This window comes from Ranitomeya imitator, chromosome 4, assembly GCF_032444005.1.
Source record: "Ranitomeya imitator isolate aRanImi1 chromosome 4, aRanImi1.pri, whole genome shotgun sequence".
NCBI lineage: Eukaryota > Metazoa > Chordata > Amphibia > Anura > Dendrobatidae > Ranitomeya > Ranitomeya imitator.
In genome coordinates, this window is record NC_091285.1 from 689,717,023 (window position 1) to 689,739,695 (window position 22,673).

The window sequence follows — 22,673 nt, forward strand, 5'->3', positions numbered from 1 at the left end:
AGAAGGCTCTTTTGTTACATGTAATTGTCTTGTACATATGGTTGTGATTGGAAAAGCTTTTAGTCACAGGTTAATGCTGCAAATAGAACAAATCACCATTTTCAGCTCTTTAGAATGTATAAAATGTTTGGACTCTTTTGCGCAGAATCATTTGTTGCATTTTGAGTTTTCTAGAATTCGATGATTTGCACATTGTTCTTGCTCAGTTGCTTCCAATGTAGGAAAATCAGAGTAAAATAGCATTTGGCTAATAATTAGGATTGCGGTGTGTTCTTACACATAGAGGCCGGTATTTCAGAAGTCATATCCCGGTTGGGTCGCTTTGTCGCTGTGCGATGGCTTTTACGCTCTTTTGATCACAATAGTGGTAACTTAGTCCCCTGTACTATATACATGTGTTATTGTGACTTATCCACTTACTCTTTCCATAGTTTTTATTGTTATTTATTTCCGATAGTGTGAACAGGACAAGCATGCTGCCCATCGGTTTTGATGCTGCAGTCGTTATATTCTGTATAATGAAAGTTACAGTCATTTCTTAAGAAAACATTTATTTATTTCTTTACATATCACATTATTTCGGGGTCAGTAGTTGGTAGACCATCGTCAGCTTCTTCTACTTCTTCTTTTGCTGTACTGCTTCCTTCATTGACTTTTCGACTGATTTGGCGATTTTTTCCATCAGTTTGGAGGCCAGGAGGGTGTCCGATAGAATATTGTTAATAATGTAACCCTGAAAGAAGAAGTCATAAAGTGAGAAGATTGTAGGGGCAAGCCTCACGGTAATGGTCATACTGGAGAACGCATACTCCTGTCTGACCACTAGGGGCACCCTAATACATCACTGGGATGCCATATTCCCCCTGCAGCACAGCTTACATTGGCAGTGAAGGGGTTACAGTGCGATTTTCTCAGAACATACCATTTGAACAATCTGTACAGTCATGGTCGAAAGTGTTGGCACCCTTGAAATTCATCCAGAAAATCAAGTATTTCTCCCAGAAAATGATCACATTCCCCATCTTTTGTTCTACACATGTTTAATTCCTTTGTGTGTATTCAAGCAACACAAAAAAAAAAAAGAGAAAATAGGCAAATTGGACATAATTTCACTTAACACCCCCAAAATGGGCAGGACTAAAATTGTGGGTAAACAACTTTAATTCAAGCATATGATGCTCGTTCACACTCACCTGTGGCAAGTAACAGGTGTGGGCAATATGAAAATCACACCTGAATCCGGATAAGAAAGGGAGAAGCAGACTCAGTCTTTGCGTTGTGTTTCTGTGTGCCACACTAAGCATGGAGAACAGAAAGAGGACAAGAGAACCGCCTGAGGACTTGAGAACAAAAATTGTTGAACAATAGCAACAATCTCAAGGTGACAAGTCCATCTCCAGAGATCTGGATGTTTCTTTTTCCTCAGTGAGCAACATAAGCAAGAAGTTTATCACTCATGGCACTGTAGCTAGTCTCCATGGGGGTGGACAGCAGAGAAAAATTGCTGAAAGGTTGCAATGCGATGGCAAGCAACCCAGGAGGACCCCACTACTGACACAGAGGCATAAAAGACACAGAGGCATAAAAAAATGCACTGCAGTTTGCCAAAATGTACAAGAGTAAGCAAACTATCCATCCACATGTGAATGAAATGAAACGCTATGGCAGGAGACCCAGGACTAAAAGCTAGTCTAAAAGCTAGACTGCAGTTTGCCAAAATGTACATGAGTAAGCCAAAATCCTTCTGTGAAAGCATCTTGTGGACACATGAGCCCAAGATAGAGCTTTTTGGTAAAGCACATCAATCTACTGTTTACCCAAAACTAGATAAAGCATTCAAAGAAAAGAACACAGTACCTACAGTCAAATATGGTGGAGGTTCAAAGATGTTTTGGAGTTGTTTTGCTGCCTCTGGCACTGGGTGCCTTGACTGTGTGCAAAGCAGCATGAAATCTGAAGATTACCAAAAGGATTTTGGGTGGCAATGTAGTGCCCAGTGTCAGAAAGCTGGGTTTGCATCCTAGGTCATGGGTCTTCCAGCAGGACAATAGTTATGCCATAAAAATATGGCCATTTTTATGCGCTAAAAGCTCTCATTTTTCATATTTCTAGTGCAGTAATGCAGTTCAAATTTCGTGTTTTCAAGTTTGCATGTTTTGGCGCTGCAGTGTGCTGCCCTTTTTACTTAACTATATACGAGTTGGCGACTCTGGGTTCAGCACCTGTTCACACTCATTCTATGTTTGGATGTGCAGGTCAGGTTTTTGAAATGTATTCTCTAGCCTTCTGATCGTGCACTCCCGCCTCCTAGCCACAGGTGTTTTAATTATAGTAGGTCTAATATCCCTCCACGGTGAGTGAGAATTTGAGTCCAAGAAGAGGTTTCACATGTACCCATTCAGATGGAGACATTTATTCTCAGCGAGGTAGGTCAAGCGTAGGACCTCGTATAAGAGAGATGCCGTAAAGTGGCTACGAGGTACACATAAATATGGCCATTTTTATGCGCTAAAAGCTCTCATTTTTCATATTTCTAGTGCAGTAATGCAGTTCAAATTTCGTGTTTTCAAGTTTGCATGTTTTGGCGCTGCAGTGTGCTGCCCTTTTTACTTAACTATATACGAGTTGGCGACTCTGGGTTCAGCACCTGTTCACACTCAGTCTATGTTTGGATGTGCAGGTCAGGTTTTTGAAATGTATTCTCTAGCCTTCTGATCGTGCACTCCCGCCTCCTAGCCACAGGTGTTTTAATTATAGTAGGTCTAATATCCCTCCACGGTGAGTGAGAATTTGAGTCCAAGAAGAGGTTTCACATGTACCCATTCAGATGGAGACATTTATTCTCAGCGAGGTAGGTCAAGCGTAGGACCTCGTATAAGAGAGATGCCGTAAAGTGGCTACGAGGTACACATAAATATGGCCATTTTTATGCGCTAAAAGCTCTCATTTTTCATATTTCTAGTGCAGTAATGCAGTTCAAATTTCGTGTTTTCAAGTTTGCATGTTTTGGCGCTGCAGTGTGCTGCCCTTTTTACTTAACTATATACGAGTTGGCGACTCTGGGTTCAGCACCTGTTCACACTCAGTCTATGTTTGGATGTGCAGGTCAGGTTTTTGAAATGTATTCTCTAGCCTTCTGATCGTGCACTCCCGCCTCCTAGCCACAGGTGTTTTAATTATAGTAGGTCTAATATCCCTCCACGGTGAGTGAGAATTTGAGTCCAAGAAGAGGTTTCACATGTACCCATTCAGATGGAGACATTTATTCTCAGCGAGGTAGGTCAAGCGTAGGACCTCGTATAAGAGAGATGCCGTAAAGTGGCTACGAGGTACACATAAATATGGCCATTTTTATGCGCTAAAAGCTCTCATTTTTCATATTTCTAGTGCAGTAATGCAGTTCAAATTTCGTGTTTTCAAGTTTGCATGTTTTGGCGCTGCAGTGTGCTGCCCTTTTTACTTAACTATATACGAGTTGGCGACTCTGGGTTCAGCACCTGTTCACACTCATTCTATGTTTGGATGTGCAGGTCAGGTTTTTGAAATGTATTCCAGCAGGACAATGACCCCAAACATATTTCAAGAAGTACCAGAAATGGAGGGAAACAAAGCACTGCAAAATACTGAACAGCAATTAGTACGGATTTAAGTCACTTATGGAGAGATCTTAAAATTGTTGTTGGGAGAAATCGCCTTCACATAGGAGAGACCGGGAGCAGTGTGTAAGAAGAAGAGTGGTGAGAAATACCGGCTGAGAGGAGGAAGAAGCTGGTGGATGGTTACAGGAGGCCACTGACTGCAGATATTTACTCCAAATGGTTCAACCAAGTATTAACCCGAGGTGGACAACATGTTTGTGTGAAGTGATGTCTAGTTTGCTTTTCTTATCGGTTTTGTTTATTGTTTTGCTCCAATACACACAAAGGAAATAAACTTGTGTATAACAGAACATGAGGAATTGTAATAATTCTCTATGGAAAATACTTCATTTTCGGGAACAATTTCAAGGGTGCCAACACTGTTGGCCATGACTGTGGGTGATGTTAGTTACATTTGTTACTTTATTACTGCACATCATGTATTCTACCTCAGTCACCTCCAGAGCTGCAATCATAGTTCATTACCTGGATGGAGTGGGAGAGGCAGCCGTTGGTGCGGTGCGTGTACCCCACCGTGTTCAGAGCCTCCCGGACAAAGTCAGGGGCCGTTTTCACTAGAAGATTGCTGGGCAAATTCTGGGTCAAGTTTGTAGAAACAAACATGGGCAGCACTGACTGTGGGCAAAGGGAGACATATTATATCTGGTGTATCTAATCCTCTCCTGTGTGATACTGACTGCTGAGCTGTGTATCTAATCCTATCCTGTGTGATACTGACTGCTGAGCCGTGTATCTAATCCTATCCTGTGTGATACTGACTGCTGAGCCGTGTATCTAATCCTCTCCTGTGTGATACTGACTGCTGAGCCGTGTATCTAATCCTATCCTGTGTGATACTGACTGCTGAGCCGTGTATCTAATCCTCTCCTGTGTGATACTGACTGCTGAGCCGTGTATCTAATCCTCTCCTGTGTGATACTGACTGCTGAACCGTGTATCTAATCCTATCCTGTGTGATACTCTCTGCTGAGCCGTGTATCTAATCCTATCCTGTGTGATACTGACTGCTGAGCCGTGTATCTAATCCTCTCCTGTGTGATACTGTCTGCTGAGGTGTGTATCTAATCCTATCCTGTGTGATACTGACTGCTGAGCCGTGTATCTAATCCTCTCCTGTGTGATACTGACTGCTGAGCCGTGTATCTAATCCTCTCCTGTCTGATACTGACTGCTGAGCCGTGTATCTAATCCTCTCCTGTGTGATACTGACTGCTGAGCTGTGTATCTAATCCTATCCTGTGTGATACTGACTGCTGAGCCGTGTATCTAATCCTCTCCTGTGTGATACTGAATGCTGAGCTGTGTATCTAATCCTATCCTGTGTGATACTGCCTGCTGAGCTGTGTATCTAATCCTATCCTGTGTGATACTGCCTGCTGAGCTGTGTATCTAATCCTATCCTGTGGGATGCTGTCTGCTGAGCTGGGTATCTAATCTTATCCTGTGTGATACTGTCTGCTGAGCTGTGTATCTAATCCTATCCTGTGTGATACTGTCTGCTGAGCCGTGTATCTAATCCTATCCTGTGTGATACTGACTGCTGAGCTGTGTATCTAATCCTATCCTGTGGGATGCTGTCTGCTGAGCCGTGTATCTAATCCTATCCTGTGTGATACTGACTGCTGAGCCGTGTATCTAATCCTATCCTGTGTGATACTGACTGCTGAGCCGTGTATCTAATCCTATCCTCTGTGATACTGTCTGCTGAGCCGTGTATCTAATCCCATCCTGTGTGATACTGACTGCTGAGCTGTGTATCTAATCCTGTCCAGTGTGATACTGTCTGCTGAGCGGTGTATCTAATCCTATCCTGTGTGATACCGTCTCAGCACTGCTGCCCCTCTTGCACAGTCGGTATTCTCGGGGTCAGACATTACCTGAACCACTATTCCCTTTGATTTATATTCTATGTGAAGAGAGCGGGAAAAATAATCCAGGAACGCCTGGAAGAGAAGAGAACATGGTCAGAGCCGCCAGTGGCTGACACCAGAGAGTAAATGCTCATTCTATTGTGTAATCAAGAGACATTTTCCACCAAGTCTTTGATCCGTGCAGATTGTGTAGAGAAACTTCACATTCTACCATAGAAATATTTACAGCCACGCCCCATTATATGCAAATGAGTATTATTCAGCCCCACCTCTCAGCCAACAAAAATGTGGAAAATTAGAGAGCAGATCTACCTTGGTGGCACTGTATATGGTGAGCAATGGGAACGGGTGGGCACCAACTTGTGATGACACATTTATTATCAGACCTTTCCTCCTGGAAAATAGAGAAAAAACTGGGAGAGATTCACTGGGCAATAACCAACCAACCACAGTCTTAGCATTGTGCATCCACACCACCATCTCCACATTCCGACCATCATCCAACCACACCGCTATCTACACAGTCCCTACAGTCATCCAACCACACCGCCATCTCCACAGTCCACCCATCATTCAACCACACCACAATCTATAGTCCCCATAGTCATCCAACCACACCACCATCTCCACAGTCTGCCCATCATTCAACCACACCCCTATCTAAAGTCCCCGCAGTCATCCAACCACATCGCTATCTACACATTCTGACCATCATCCAACCACACCGCCATCTCCACATTCCGACCATCATCCAACACCACCACCATCTCCACATTCCCCACAGTTATTCAACCACACCACCATCTCCACAGTTTGCCCATTGTTCAACCACAACGCCATCTATTCAGGTCACAGTCATCCAACCACACTGCTATCTCCACATTCCGACCATCATCCAACACCACCACCATCGCCACATTCCCCACAGTCATTCAACCACATCACCATCTCCACAGTTCGCCCATCGTTCAACCACAATGCCATCTATTCAGTTCTCACAGTCATCCAACCACACTGCTATCTCTACATTCCAATCATCATCCAACCACACCGCTATCTACACAGTCCCCATAGACATCCAACCACACTGCCATCTCCACATTCCAACCATCATCCAACCACATCGCCATCTCCACATTCCCCATAGTCATCCAACCATTCCACCATCTCCACAGTCCGCTCATCATTCCACCACACAGCCATCTCAACATTCCAACCATCATTAAACCACACATCCATGCATCTACACAGTCCCCAGTTAACCAACCACAACACCATCTCCACAGTCCAATATCATCCAGTCACACTGCCATATCTACAGTCCAACCATTATTCAACCACACCGCCATCTACATAGTATGACCATCATTCAACCACACCATCATCAAAGCACACCGCCATCTACTCAGTCCAATCGCCATCCAACAACACCGCCATCTCCAAAGTCAGACCATCATCCAACCACAGCCCCCTCTACACAATCCAACCATTATCCAACCACACCTCTATCTCAACAGTCTATCCGGCATCCAACCACACCATCTCCACAATCCTACCTTCATCCAACCACACCGTCATCTCCACAGTCTGACATAATCTAACCACTCTGCCATCTCCACAGTCTGACCGTCATTCAACCACACCACCATCTCCATGTTCCGACTGTCATTCAAACACATTGCCATCCACTTGGTCTGATCTTCATTCAACCACACTGCCATCTACACAGTTCCCACAGTCATCCAACCACACCGCCATCTCCACATTCTGACCATCATCCAACCACACCGCCATCTCCACATTCCCCACAGTCATTTAACCACACCACCATCTCCACAGTTCGCCCATCGTTCAACCACAACGCCATCTATTCAGGTCACAGTCATCCAACCACACTCCTATCTCCACATTCCGACCATCATCCAACACCACCACCAACCCCACATTCCCCACAGTCATTCAACCACACCACCATCTCTACAGTTCGTCCATCGTTCAACCACAATGCCATCCGATCTGGATCAACATGTTAGGGCATGTTAGGTTAGGCTATGGGTTGAACTAGATGGACTTAAAGTCTTCCTTCAACCTTAATAACTATGTAACTATGTAACTATTCAGTTCTCATCCATCCACACTGCTATCTCTACATTCCGATCATCATCCAATCACACCGCTATCTACACAGTCCCCATAGACATCCAACCACACCGCCATCTCCACATTCCAACCATCATCCAACCGCATCAACATTTCCACATTTCCCATAGTCCTCCAACCATTCCACCATCTCCACAGTCCGCTCATCATTCCACCACACAGCCATCTCCACATTCCAACCATCATTCAACCATACATCCATACATCTACACAGTCCCCAGTTAACCAACCACACCACCATCTCCACAGTCCAATATCATCCAATCACACTGCCATATCTACAGTCCAACCATTATTCAACCACACCGCCATCTACATAGTACGACCATCATTCATCCACACCATCGTCAAAGCACACCGCCATCTACACAGTCCAATCACCATCTCCAAAGTCAGACCATCATCCAGCCACACCCCCCTCTACACAATCCAACCATTATCCAACCACACCTCTATCTCAACAGTCTATCTGGCATCCAACCACACCATCTCCACAATCCTACCTTCATCCAAACACACCGTCATCTCCACAGTCTGACATAATCTAACCACTCTGTCATCTCCACAGTCTGACTGTCATTCAACCACACCGCCATCTCCATGTTCCGACCATCATTCAAACACATTGCCATCTACTTGGTCTGATCTTCATTCAGCCACACTGCCATCTACACAGTCCCCACAGTCATCCAGCCATACCACCATCTCCACAGTCTGATATCATCCTACCACATGGACATCTACACAGTCCCCACAGTCATCCAGCCATACCACCATCTCCACAGTCCACCCATCACTCAACCACACCGCCATCTCCACATTCCGACCATCATCCAACCACACACCCATCCATCTACAGAGTCAAAAAAGTTATCCAACCACACCACCATCTCTGTTATGACCTGGTGGTTAGGAGCACCCGGAATGACCTGATAGTTAAAACTCACAAGGACAAGCTCTGGGATGTGGGAGCTCTGCTGACCGCAATCCCTAATCCTATCACACACACTAGAAATAGCCATGGAGCGCTCCTGACTCTACCTAGGCGCCTCGTCACAGCCTAAGAGATAGCTAGCCCTAGAGATAGAAAATAAAGCCTACCTTGCCTCAGAGAAATTCCCCAAAGGAAAAGGCAGCCCCCCACATATACAGTTAGGGCCAGAAATATTTGGACAGTGACACAAGTTTTGTTATTTTAGCTGTTTACAAAAACATGTTCAGAAATACAATTATATATATATAATATGGGCTGAAAGTGCACACTCCCAGCTGCAATATGATAGTTTCCACATCCAAATCGGAGAAAGGGTTTAGGAATCATAGCTCTGTAATGCATAGCGTCCTCTTTTTCAAGGGACCAAAAGTAATTGGACAATGGACTCTAAGGGCTGCAATTAACTCTGAAGGCGTCTCCCTCGTTAGCCTGTAATCAATGAAGTAGTTAAAAGGTCAGGGGTGGATTCCAGGTGTGTGGTTTTGCATTTGGAAGCTGTTGCTGTGAGCAGACAACATGCGGTCAAAGGAACTCTCAATTGAGGTGAAGCAGAACATCCTGAGGCTGAAAAAAAAAAAATCCATCAGAGAGATAGCAGACATGCTTGGAGTAGCAAAATCAACAGTTGGGTACATTCTGAGAAAAAAGGAATTGACTGGTGAGCTTGGAAACTCAAAAAGGCCTGGGCGTCCACGGATGACAACAGTGGTGGATGATCGCCGCATACTTAATTTGGTGAAGAAGAACCCGTTCACAACATCAACTGAAGTCCAGAACACTCTCAGTGAAGTAGGTGTATCTGTCTCTAAGTCAACAGTAAAGAGAAGACTCCATGACAGTAAATACAAAGGGTTCACATCTAGATGCAAACCATTCATCAATACCAAAAATAGACAGGCCAGAGTTAAATTTGCAGAAAAACACCTCAAGAAGCCAGCTCAGTTCTGGAAAAGTATTCTATGGACAGATGAGACAAAGATCAACCTGTACCAGAATGATGGGAAGAAAAAAGTTTGGAGAAGAAAGGGAACGGCACATGATCCAAGGCACACCACATCCTCTGTAAAACATGGTGGAGGCAACGTGATGGCATGGGCATGCATGGCTTTCAATGGCACTGGGTCACTTGTGTTTATTGATGACATAAGAGCAGACAAGAGTAGCCGGATGAATTCTGAAGTGTACCGGGATATACTTTCAGCCCAGATTCAGCCAAATGCTGCAAAGTTGATTGGACGGCGCTTCATAGTACAGATGGACAATGACCCCAAGCATACAGCCAAAGCTACCCAGGAGTTCATGAGTGCCAAAAAGTGGAACATTCTGCAATGGCCAAGTCAATCTCCAGATCTAAACCCAATTGAGCATGCATTTCACTTGCTCAAATCCAGACTTAAGACGGAAAGACCCACAAACAAGCAAGACCTGAAGGCTGCGGCTGTAAAGGCCTGGCAAAGCATTAAGAAGGAGGAAACCCAGCGTTTGGTGATGTCCATGGGTTCCAGACTTAAGGCAGTGATTGCCTCCAAAGGATTTGCAACAAAATATTGAAAATAAAAATATTTTGTTTGGGTTATGTTTATTTGTCCAATTACTTTTGACCTCCTAAAATGTGGAGTGTTTGTAAAGAAATGTGTACAATTCCTACATTTTCTATCAGATATTTTTGTTCAACCCTTCAAATTAAACGTTACAATCTGCACTTGAATTCTGTTGTAGAGGTTTCATTTCAAATCCAATGTGGTGGCATGCAGAGCCCAACTCGCGAAAATTGTGTCACTGTCCAAATATTTCTGGCCCTAACTGTATTGACTGTGAGAAAAGATGAAAGTCACAAACGCAGAAATGAAACAGGTTTCAGCAAAGGGAGGCCAGACTTACTAAATAGACAGAGGATAGGAAAGGTAGCTTTGAGATCAGCACAAAAAACTACAAAAGACCACGCAGAGTGTGCAAAAAGACCTCCGCACCGACTAACGGTGCGGAGATGCCACTCTGCATCCCAGAGCTTCCAGCTAGCAAGACAAAATCATGATATCCAGCTGGACAAGAAAACAATGAACAAATTAGATACTATAAGGAACTTAGCTTCCGCTGGAGTAGACAGGTCACCAGAAAGATCCAAGAGCGAACTGAACCAATGCAGAAACATTGACAGCTGGCATGGAGTAATGATCTAAGTGGAGTTAAATAGAGCAGCCAGCCAAAGGATAAACCACGTCACCTGTGTAAGAAACCTCAGAAACAGCAGCTCCACTCACAGCCACCAGAGGGAGTCCAGATGGACAGAACTCACCGAAGTACCATTCACGACCACAGGAGGGAGTTCGACAACAGAATTCACAACACATCTCTACAGTCTGATATCATCACTGCCATATCCACAGTCCAACCATCATCGAACCACACTGCCATCTTCACAGTCCAACCGTCATTCAACCACACCATCGTTGAAGCACACTGCCATCTACTCAGTCCAATCGCCATCCAGCCACATCGCCAGCTCCATAGTCAGACCATCATCCAACCACACCACCATCTGCACAATCCAACCGTCATCCAAACACACTGCCATCTACACAGTCTGATTGTTATCCAACCACATCACCATCTACACAGTCCGACCATTATCCAACCACAAATTCTCCACAGTCCTACCTTCATCCAACCACACCATCATCTTCACAGTTCTACCATCATCCAACCATACCGCCATCTCCACAGTCCCACCATCATTCAACCACACCGCCATCTCCACGGTCCGACTGTCATTCAAGCACATTGCCATCTCCACAGTCTGATTGATCTTCATTCAACCACACTGCCATCTCCAAAGTTCTTTAATCAACCACCTGATGAGGTCAGCCAAACTTTGCCTAATATGTAAGGGGCTTATAGGGCAGAACACAATGCAGAATATAATGATTTAAACCTGGACGCCAACCTCTGCACCATTTTTGGTAGCACAATCGCGGTCATCTGGAAATTAAGAATAAAGGATTTAGCCTGAGATACCTTCAACTGCAGAGACTCATAGATTCTCCCATCTGTATCCTCAGGGAGAGGAGCACATGTTCATATCTGTTTCTTACCTGTACAGCAGACATCATGTTGCAGTTCATTATGGCAGTTACTTTCTTTTGGAAAAACAAAAACAAAGAACAACCCATTAGATTAAAAGTTTTGGATTTGTCTCAGGTTATGACAGAACATAAATTGTTCTACCACAGATATACACGGATATCCTGAGACTGAGGGAGCATGCAGGTCATCTTGTGTAGGAAGGAAGGAGACCCACACAACATCACACCCACCTGGCTGACATCAGGCACATTGAGAAACATGGTGGGTTCTGGACTGTAGGACATCCCAACGTTATTGACTGCAACCGAAGAGCCAAACATTCACATCTTGTCATAAAGCAAAACTACAATTCAACAGAAGAAGACAGAAGCCAAAGATGGAGACATCATAGATGAAGAAAGAAAGGAGGGCACTGGATTATGTAGAAGTAAGGGGGCCCCTAAAACTAAACAGGAACCCAATGATTATAGCAATAACAGACTTGGGATTTGATACTTATCACCCAAACCCTGCACAGACATCTTCTAATATATCTCTAGGTTGGGTTTACTCACTACAATGTTGTACAAATCCAATGACGACATTGGGTACAGGCTACATTTTATTGTTTTCTAATACCACTGATCAGACATTCATTCCCATGGAGAAGACTCATGAGGTGGTCCAAGTTTTTACTCCACCCCACAATTTTAGTTTATGGTCATTGTTGAGACAGCAACAGAGGATGTTTTCGGGGAAACCCGGGTACACTCACCTGGCACAACACAAGGTTGAGACCCAGGATCAGATCCCCCTGCGACAACCCCCCTTTCGCGTCCCTGAGTCTGTACGAGAAGGGATGCGACAAGAGATACAAGAGATGTTGCGTTTAGGGGTCATTGAAGAGTCAGATAGTCCCTGGGCATCCCCTGTAGTGTTAGTGCCCAAGAAGGATGGGAGTACATGGTTTTGTGTAGACTATCGTAAGCTCAATGAGAAAACAGTGACGGATGCGTATCCCATGCCGCGTATGGATGAGTTGTTAGACCGGCTGGCAGGGGCAAAGTATTTGACCACCATCGATCTATGCAAAGGCTACTGGCAGATTCCCCTTAGTCCTGATGCTATTCCCAAGTCGGCATTTGTCACCCCGTTTGGCTTATTCCAGTTTCGAGTTATGCCATTCGGGATGAAGACTGCCCCAGCAACCTTCCAGAGGCTGGCTGACCGGCTTCTGGATGGTCTCCAGGACTATGCGTGTGCCTACCTGGATGACATCGCCATCTACAGCGCGACATGGGAAGAGCATCTAAGTCACCTAGAGACAGTATTAGACAGGATCCACAAGGACGGAATCTGTTGTGAATTCTGTGGTCAAGCTCCCTCCTGTGGTCATGAGTGGTACTTCGGCTGGTTCTGTCTATGAGCTTCCTCTGGTGGATGTGAGTGGGGCTGCGGCTTCTGAGTTCCCTTCCTCAGGTGACGAGGTTAAGTCGTTAGGTGCTGCTCTATTTAACTCCACCTAGTTCTTTGTTCCTGGCCTCCAGTCAATATTCCAGTATTGGTCTTGCTCTCTCTCCTGGATCGTTCTTGTGGCCTGTCTGCCCTGCATAAGCTAAGTTCTGCTTGTGTTACTTTTGTTTGCTATTTTTTCTGTCCAGCTTGCTATATTGGTTTGTCTTGCTTGCTGGAAGCTCTGGGACGCAGAGGGAGCACCTCCGTACCGTTAGTCGGTGCGGAGGGTCTTTTTGCGCCCTCTGCGTGGTTGTTTGTAGGTTTTTGTGCTGACCGCAAAGCTATCTTTACTATCCTCGGTCTATTCAGTAAGTCGGGCCTCACTTTGCTAAAACCTATTTCATCTCTGTGTTTGTATTTTCATCTTTACTCACAGTCATTATATGTGGGGGGCTGCCTTTTCCTTTGGGGAATTTCTCTGAGGCAAGGTAGGCTTATTTTTCTATCTTCAGGGCTAGCTAGTTTCTCAGGCTGTGCCCGAGGCGCCTAGGTCTGGTCAGGAGCGCTCCACGGCTACCTCTAGTGTGGTGTGATAGGATTAGGGATTGCGGTCAGCAGAGTTCCCACGTCTCAGAGCTCGTCCTATGTTATTGCAGCAGCTGCCAAGGCAAACAGGATCAAGAGGTCTGGATACACATGATGAGAGCATTATACTGCCTCTGTACAAATCCCTAGTTAGACCGCACATGGAGTACTGTGTCCAGTTTTGGGCACCGGTGCTCAGGAAGGATATAATGGAACTAGAGAGAGTACAAAGGAGGGCAACAAAATTAATAAAGGGGATGGGAGAACTACAATACCCAGATAGATTAGCGAAATTAGGATTATTTAGTCTAGAAAAAAGACGACTGAGGGGCGATCTAATAACCATGTATAAGTATATAAGGGGACAATACAAATATCTCGCTGAGGATCTGTTTATACCAAGGAAGGTGACGGGCACAAGGGGGCATTCTTTGCGTCTGGAGGAGAGAAGGTTTTTCCACCAACATAGAAGAGGATTCTTTACTGTTAGGGCAGTGAGAATCTGGAATTGCTTGCCTGAGGAGGTGGTGATGGCGAACTCAGTCGAGGGGTTCAAGAGAGGCCTGGATGTCTTCCTGGAGCAGAACAATATTGTATCATACAATTATTAGGTTCTGTAGAAGGACGTAGATCTGGGGATTTATTATGATGGAATATAGGCTGAACTGGATGGACAAATGTCTTTTTTCGGCCTTACTAACTATGTTACTATATTAGTAACTATCAGGTCACTTTGTGTGCTCTTAACCACCAGGTCCATTGTGTTTCTGAATCACCAGTTCATAACAGGAATCACCCTGAACCCAAACAAGTGTCACATGGGCAAAGCAGAGGTTCAGTATTTAGGGCATTGGGTGGGAAGTGGGAAACAGAGACCAGAACCAGCCAAGATTGAGGCCATAGCCAAATGGCCCACCCCATGCACTAAAACCCAGGTCATGGCGTTTCTAGGGACAGCGGAGTATTACAGGAAATTCGTTCCCAATTACAGCAGCGTGGCCAAGCCCCTCACTGATCTGACCCATAAGAACCAACCCCGCCAGGTAACCTGGACCCCAGAGTGTGAGGAAGCCTTCCGCCAGCTAAAGGACGCCCTCACCAATACCCCTGTATTGGCCACACCCGATCCAACTAAACGTTTCCTGGTTCACACAGACGCTTCTATGTTTGGATTGGGGGCAGTACTGAGCCAAGTCGGGCCGGACGGCCAAGAACACCCGGTAGCTTACCTGAGTCGGAAACTACTGCCCCGTGAAGTGAGCTATGCGGCCTGTTGTGAATTCTGTGGTCAAGCTCCCTCCTGTGGTCATGAGTGGTACTTCGGCTGGTTCTGTCCATGAGCTTCCTCTGGTGGATGTGAGTGGGGCTGCGGCTTCTGAGTTTCCTTCCTCAGGTGACGAGGTTAAGTCGTTAGGTGCTGCTCTATTTAACTCCACCTAGTTCTTTGTTCCTGGCCTCCAGTCAATGTTCCAGTATTGGTCTTGCTCTCTCCTGGATCGTTCTTGTGGCCTGTCTGCCCTGCATAAGCTAAGTTCTGCTTGTGTTACTTTTGTTTGCCATTTTTTCTGTCCAGCTTGCTATATTGATTTGTCTTGCTTGCTGGAAGCTCTGGGACGCAGAGGGAGCACCTCCGTACCGTTAGTCGGTGCGGAGGGTCTTTTTGCGCCCTCTGCGTGGTTGTTTGTAGGTTTTTGTGTTGACCGCAAAGCTATCTTTCCTATCCTCGGTCTATTCAGTAAGTCGGGCCTCACTTTGCTAAAATCTATTTCATCTCTGTTTGTATTTTTCATCTTACTCACAGTCATTATATGTGTGGGGCTGCCTATTCCTTTGGGGAATTTCTCTGAGGCAAGGTAGGCTTATTTTTCTATCTTCAGGGCTAGCTAGTTTCTCAGGCTGTGCCCGAGGCGCCTAGATCTGGTCAGGAGCGCTCCACGGTTACCTCTAGTGTGGTGTGATAGGATTAGGGATTGCATTCAGCAGAGTTCCCACGTCTCAGAGCTCGTCCTATGTTATTAGTAACTATCAGGTCTCTTTGTGTGCTCTTAACCACCAGGTCCATTGTGGTTCTGAATCACCAGTTCATAACAGCGGCCATCGAGAAGGAGTGCCTGGCAATAGTATGGGCACTCAAAAAGTTACAACCATATTTGTATGGACAACAGTTTTCCCTCCTAACGGACCATAATCCCCTAGTCTGGCTTAATCGGGTCTCCGGAGACAACGCCAGATTACTGCGGTGGAGTTTAGCGCTACAACCTCTGGACTTCACCATCCACTACAGACCCGGCAAACAAAATGGTAACGCCGATGGACTAAGTCGACAAACGGAACTTGTACCAACCCCATAAACTTCGGTCATCCCCAAACCGATCCGTTAAGGATCAGACTGTGTATGCCGATCGCGTCGCTGAAAAGGGGAGCCGTGTTACAGAACCCCCCAACACCAAGAATGTTATGCAGTGTATATTATGTATAATAGGTTCCATGTGAAATGCATCAGTCCACAGGCTGCGCCCCTGGGCAGAGAGGACAAGATATCCCCCTTCTGTCCTCCCCCACCTTTGTAATTCCCTCAGTAAATATCAGCAGGCTCCGGCCCCCTGCGGCTATTGTAATGTATGTCTGGCTTGCTTTTTCTATTGGCCTGCCCTGTTTATCTGTGTTATATATTCTGTGTGCTGTAAATAAAGGCAGTTCTTTGAGACTGGAAATACGTGGGGTAGCAGTCAGCTTTTATATGCTCTCACGTAACCAAGGAATTTCAGCCAGCGTCCTTCATTCAGAATCCAGCAAAAGCAGAGTGGACCTCCTGAAACACGGGGTGGTACTGAAAGAGGTACCCCAGCTTGGTAGACCCCATTACAGTCATAACACAGAATACAAAGTGTAAAGGACTCTGGCCAGATAAGGTGCACATATGACATTGGAGATTGGTATTACCAAGGATGCCAATGTCCAGATCCTCCAACTCTTTCTCAACCTTAGGATAAATTTCAGGTCCACCTGTAAAGTCCAACTGGATTACTTTGGTTTTCCTTTTAGTTTGCTCCTCTGTAAAAGGTTAAAAACTTTTGTAAGAGTCAAGATTTTCTTAAGTTCTAGATAAAATATTCCCCTGAGCACCTCCAGAATCAGGAGACCTTATTGACCTTATGCCCAGCCAACCTCATCCTCACAGCCTTAATGTAGATCTTATTATTCATCCTGTATCTAGAAACTTAATGTATCACAGTACATAGTACAGTGTGTGGAGAATTTCTGTGCTTGGAGTCTTTACGCACGTTAATTTTATTCAAAGATCTCATCTATTCTGACCACATCTAGATCCTTTATCCTGCAGGCATCTAGAGATTTCATCTTGTTATCTGGAGACCTAATTGTTCTTTTACTGATGGGATTCAAGTCTCTAGCTAAAGACGGGAAAAAATTCCTCAATTGTGCTACTATTAAATAGAAACCATGTTCAATTCATTTGTATCTGGAGACTCTTAATCTTCTTTAAATATTGATCAAGATGAGAATCTAGAAATAGGCAGCAAGAATGATGATTGGAGGGTTGTCCTTCTGGTTTACAATACCTAGACAAGATCTAGAAGGTTTCCAAACTAGGAAAAGTCCTTATTAATGCTGCCAATATTTAGGGTTCATCTTCCACCAGTCTCAGGAGACATACATTTATCCTTTCGGGACTTGGGGAAGTATGAAGTCTTCAGATGAAGTCAAGAGGAATGTTGTGGTAGTGACATGCTAATTGAGGTTTCCAAATACAGAAATGGGAATTTGAAATTAATGACTTGTCACTCTACGTGTCTGTATCTCGAAATCTTATTTATGAGAATACCAGATATCTACAGAACACCAGATGTCTCCAGAAGCAATCCAGAATCATCTCTTACCGATCCCTTTTGCAACATTTTTCAGCTTTTCTAGAGTCCTGCTGATGAGGACGATATCGAAACCCCTTTTGGCCAGCTATGGAGAAGACACAGAGGTATGAGGACACAGAAGTGAGAGTTACGTTACAGATGGACTGGTGTCCACTCACCTCCTCAGCGTAGGACTTCCCAATTCCGTCTGTTGCTCCTGTTACCACTGAAAAAATCAGAAAATACAGAGTAAAAATATGATGTTGGGGTCATTGGTTACACACCTCTAAAAATTAGCCCTGAATTTGCCCCGTTGCCAGCAACTTTTTCACAATGGAAAACCCCAAGGAACGGCCCACAATTATCCCTGTGACTTTATAGACCACCGATGGTCAACTGAATATCAAGCTATCAAGCTTTCTAACAAAGTTGTCTGTGTAAAAGTTTGTGCACCATTGCAGAATATTTCTGGTTCTTGTGAAGTTTGGGAACTCAGGATGATAAATCTTAATTTGATGAAGAAACTACAGTGGGGCAAAAAAGTATTTAGTCAGTCAGCAATAGTGCAAGTTCCACCACTTAAAAAGATGAGAGGTGTCTGTAATTTACATCATAGGTAGACCTCAACTATGGGAGACAAACTGAGAAAAAAAATCCAGAAAATCACATTGTCTGTTTTTTTATCATTTTATTTGCATATTATGGTGGAAAATAAGTATTTGGTCAGAAACAAACAATCAAGATTTCTGGCTCTCACAGACCTGTAACTTCTTCTTTACGAGTCTCCTCTTTCCTCCACTCTTTACCTGTAGTAATGGCACCTGTTTAAACTTGTTATCAGTATAAAAAGACACCTGTGCACACCCTCAAACAGTCTGACTCCAAACTCCACTATGGTGAAGACCAAAGAACTGTCAAAGGACACCAGAAACAAAATTGTAGCCCTGCACCAGGCTGGGAAGACTGAATCTGCAATAGCCAACCAGCTTGGAGTGAAGAAATCAACAGTGGGAGCAATAATTAGAAAATGGAAGACATACAAGACCACTGATAATCTCCCTCGATCTGGGGCTCCACGCAAAATCCCACACCATGGGGTCAGAATGATCACAAGAACGGTGAGCAAAAATCCCAGAACCACGCGGGGGGACCTAGTGAATGAACTGCAGAGAGCTGGGACCAATGTAACAAGGCCTACCATAAGTAACACACTACGCCACCATGGACTCAGATCCTGCAGTGCCAGACGGGTCCCACTGCTTAAGCCAGTACATGTCCGGGCCCGTCTGAAGTTTGCTAGAGAGCATTTGGATGATCCAGAGGAGTTTTGGGAGAATGTCCTATGGTCTGATGAAACCAAACTGGAACTGTTTGGTAGAAACACAACTTGTCGTGTTTGGAGGAAAAAGAATACTGAGTTGCATCCATCAAACACCATACCTACTGTAAAGCATGGTGGTGGAAACATCATGCTTTGGGGCTGTTTCTCTGCAAAGGGGCCAGGACGAATGATCCGGGTACATGAAAGAATGAATGGGGCCATGTATCGTGAGAATTTGAGTGCAAACCTCCTTCCATCAGCAAGGGCATTGAAGATGAAACGTGGCTGGGTCTTTCAACATGACAATGATCCAAAGCACACCGCCAGGGCAACGAAGGAGTGGCTTCGTAAGAAGCATTTCAAGGTCCTGGAGTGGCCTAGCCAGTCTCCAGATCTCAACCCTATAGAAAACCTTTGGAGGGAGTTGAAAGTCCGTGTTGCCAAGCGAAAAGCCAAAAACATCACTGCTCTAGAGGAGATCTGCATGGAGGAATGGGCCAACATACCAACAACAGTGTGTGGCAACCTTGTGAAGACTAACAGAAAACGTTTGACCTCTGTCATTGCCAACAAAGGATATATTACAAAGTATTGAGATGAAATTTTGTTTCTGACCAAATACTTATTTTCGACCATAATATGCAAATAAAATTATAAAAAAACAGACAATGTAATTTTCTGGATTTTTTTTTCTTAGTTTGTCTCCCATAGTTGAGGTCTACCTATGATGTAAATTACAGACGCCTCTCATCTTTTTAAGTGGTGGAACTTGCACTATTGCTGACTGACTAAATACTTTTTTGCCCCACTGTATTTATATGCAACCAAGGCTAAGAAAACAGTTAAAATAGTGGCACATGCAAAAGTTTGTGCTCCCCTCCCATTATGTATATTTTTTCTTTTGTAACATGAGAGAACTTTGTGAACTTTTTTCAATGTCACAATAGAGTCTGGATTGTGGTCGTAAACCCACCACAATACGGCCCCCATGGCCATACGCCTAGAAAGCAGAAGGCCACCCCCATGTGTCTGTCATCCCTCCATCCATCCTCCATCCCTGATGTCAGTAATGACAATGACCTCCGAGGAATGTCTAATCCTGATCATGGCACCGACCGGCCTCTCTGGATTTAGCTGCAGAAGTAACTTTTACTACGTTGGCTAATTATTACTTTACTGTGGACTTTGCCCATAAGAATAGGTTTTAATTTCAGCTGAACAGTGCGGAGACGATGGAGCAGCTGATAACAGTGTATGGCTTATGGGGAAGAGGTAACTGAAAACCTTCACGAAGAAACGGGCCGATGCAGAGAACCTTGACATAACTCTACACAGAGCCCATAAAAGTATTCACACCCCTTGTATTTTTATGGCATAACGTATCATAACAGATAGGCAGCAGATATGACTTCTTCTCTAATCTACGTAAGAGAAAATAACCAATTGCAATAAATATTCTCACCTCTTACGATATTAAAAAAAAATAAATCTAAAACTACAGGGAACGTGGCGGCCATTTCTCACTCATGTTTGAGTTTTGGTCGGAGTTGTCTTACTGTCTGCAAGAGATTTGGATTTTTATGCAATCAGACCCCAGGGGTCCTGCATCCCCATGGAAAAAGGGAAGGGCCCATGCCTGTACTCGACATGTCTCTAGAGCTACTCTGTACTTTAAGGTCTGTCCTCCAACCCCTAGAACTTTGAGGTTGCGGTTTTCAACTTTGAGGTTGAGTGTGCAGCAGGTTTTCATCCAGGATTTCTATGCATTCTGCTGCAGTGAAGCCTCCACACCACAAGGGCCGCTTCTCGCATGACTACCCAAAACCTGCGACAAAATGGAAACAAAGGGTTCCACGCATGTGCTGGACATGTCACACCCTAGAAGTGATGCTTTGGGTTTGCATTTTCCTTGGAGTCTGGAGCATGTTTTCATTGTCTATTTCTACAGTCACGGCCGACAGTGTTGGCACCTTTGAAATTGTTCCAGAAAGTGAAGTATTTCTCCTAGAAAATTATTACAATTCCTCATGTTTTGTTTTACACATGTTTATTTCCTTTGTGTGTATTGGGACAATGTAAAAAAAAACAAGGGGGAAAAAAAGGCAAATAGGACATAGTTTCACACAAAACCCCCAAAACAGGCCACTTAAGTTTGGTTGCACACCCTTTGGAGAAAATAGCTTAAAAAAAATCGCTTCCTATAACAACAAGCTTCTTACACCTCTCAGCTCGAATTTTGGAGCACTCTTCTTTTGCAAACTGCTCCCAGTCTCTCATATCTGAAAGCGCCTTCAAGAGAACTCTGACCAAATTTTCTGGAAAAATTCTAAGGGTGCTAACACTTTCGGCTACGACTGTCTCTTTACTGCTGTAATATTCACCCTACTTTAGGGCTCTGTTTCCTGCATTTCTGTCCCGGGAGACGCGAAGGGACCAACGTATGAGTTGGAAATGCCTCTTCAGAGTACCGCCCGACAACCACTTTCTTGCCCCAGCCTCCATACTTTTTCAGGTCTATCCTGCATGCCCGGGGACTAGGGTTGAGCGAAACGGATCGTTCATTTTCAAAAGTCGCCGACTTTTGGCAAAGTCGGGTTTCATGAAACCCGACCCGATCCCTGTGTGGGGTCGGCCATGCGGTACGTGACTTTCGCGCCAAAGTCGCGTTTCGTATGACGCGCTTGGCGCCATTTTTTTCAGCCAATGAAGGGGCGTGGGCAGAGTGATGACATAGGTCTTAGGGGCGTGGACGCCTATCGCCATGTTGTCGCTTGTGCGCTGTAGCGATTTGCACTGTGTATCACCAGCTTTTCAGTTCAGTTCAGGGACGGACGGACGGACGGATGGACGAGAGAGAGAGAGAGAGAGAGAGAGAGAGAGAGAGAGAGACATAATCGGCCGATTTCACTCGACTTTTGAGATAGTCGGGTTTCGCGAAACCCGGCTCGACCCTAAAAAAGTCAAGGTCGCTCAACCCTACCGGGGACTTTAGGCCCCGGGCCTGCGGCAGGTTTTTATAAGTATTTCTGTATATTCTGTCACAGTGAAGTCCTCGCTCCACCATGTGCCCCACATAATCCCATGGCACATAGAGGAGTAGAGCGCCCATGCATGTGCCGGATGCCACTTACCTGCCCAGCCTCCATACTTTCTTAGGTCTGTCCTCCACACCCTGGAGAGGAAATGAATTCTGAATCCTTTTAGGATGGTCCACAACTGTTTGGTGACCAGGTAGCATAGTGCCAGCTGTCCCAGCATGTTGAGCCCTTGAGACAGAAGATATTCCATTTCTTCCCTTGTGTAGTTGCTCTGTGGACACCACCTGGTAATATCAGCATGTAGACTTCCATAGTCCCACCTCCAGCTGATAGCTGGAGATCTAAGCCAGCATCACATACGTCGTCCCTGACAGGTAGCGGAGTACGTGCCAGCGACCAGGGTGGAGATAGGCTCAATGCACGGTAAATAATTAAATGTGACTCTGAAGTTCACACAGAGTACAATGTCCCTTACTAGTAGAAGGTGCCAAGATAAATGACAAAAGATCTGCCAGGTGACTGTCACGGATTAAAGGGAGGATATCTTTATCATCCCCACCGCTCACACCAATAAGTCATGAACCGGGGTTGTTTCGTTGCCCAGTTCATTCTGAAGGGGATTTATCTATATCCCTCTTCCCAGTTCCAGTTTGGAAAT

The 22,673-nt window shown here is 44.9% G+C and overlaps 1 protein-coding gene across 4 annotated transcripts; it reads right to left on the reverse strand.

Annotated features, from left to right (window-relative positions):
* Nucleotides 1-534: 534 nt before the first annotated feature.
* On the reverse strand, nt 535-22,386 carry LOC138677373 (very-long-chain 3-oxoacyl-CoA reductase-B-like). 4 transcript variants are annotated; one of them, XM_069767444.1, is made up of 11 exons: nt 22,109-22,386; nt 17,836-17,882; nt 17,687-17,762; nt 16,731-16,841; nt 11,999-12,066; nt 11,777-11,821; nt 11,617-11,663; nt 5,843-5,924; nt 5,537-5,602; nt 4,125-4,274; nt 535-733 (listed from the first exon to the last, which is right to left on the reverse strand). In XM_069767444.1, the coding sequence occupies exons 1-11, from the start codon at nt 22,263-22,265 to the stop codon at nt 617-619; spliced, it is 966 nt and encodes a 321-aa protein (XP_069623545.1). In that variant the 5' UTR covers nt 22,266-22,386; the 3' UTR covers nt 535-616. The 4 variants fall into 4 exon arrangements, with proteins under 4 accessions (XP_069623545.1, XP_069623546.1, XP_069623547.1 ...); XM_069767445.1 differs by having other exon boundaries at nt 11,629-11,663; nt 22,109-22,381; XM_069767446.1 differs by lacking the exon at nt 16,731-16,841 and having other exon boundaries at nt 22,109-22,385.
* Nucleotides 22,387-22,673: the final 287 nt, after the last annotated feature.

Excerpts from the sequence above, each read along its gene's own strand:
- LOC138677373 (XM_069767444.1), bottom strand. The coding sequence starts at position 22,265 with ATGGAATATCTTCTGTCTCAAGGGCTCAACATGCTGGGACAGCTGGCA. Across the intron at positions 17,883-22,108 it reads AAAGTATGGAGGCTGGGCAG|TGGTAACAGGAGCAACAGAC; the intron begins GTAAGTGGCATC and ends TGATTTTTTCAG. Across the intron at positions 11,664-11,776 it reads ACATGATGTCTGCTGTACAG|ATGACCGCGATTGTGCTACC; the intron begins GTAAGAAACAGA and ends CTTAATTTCCAG.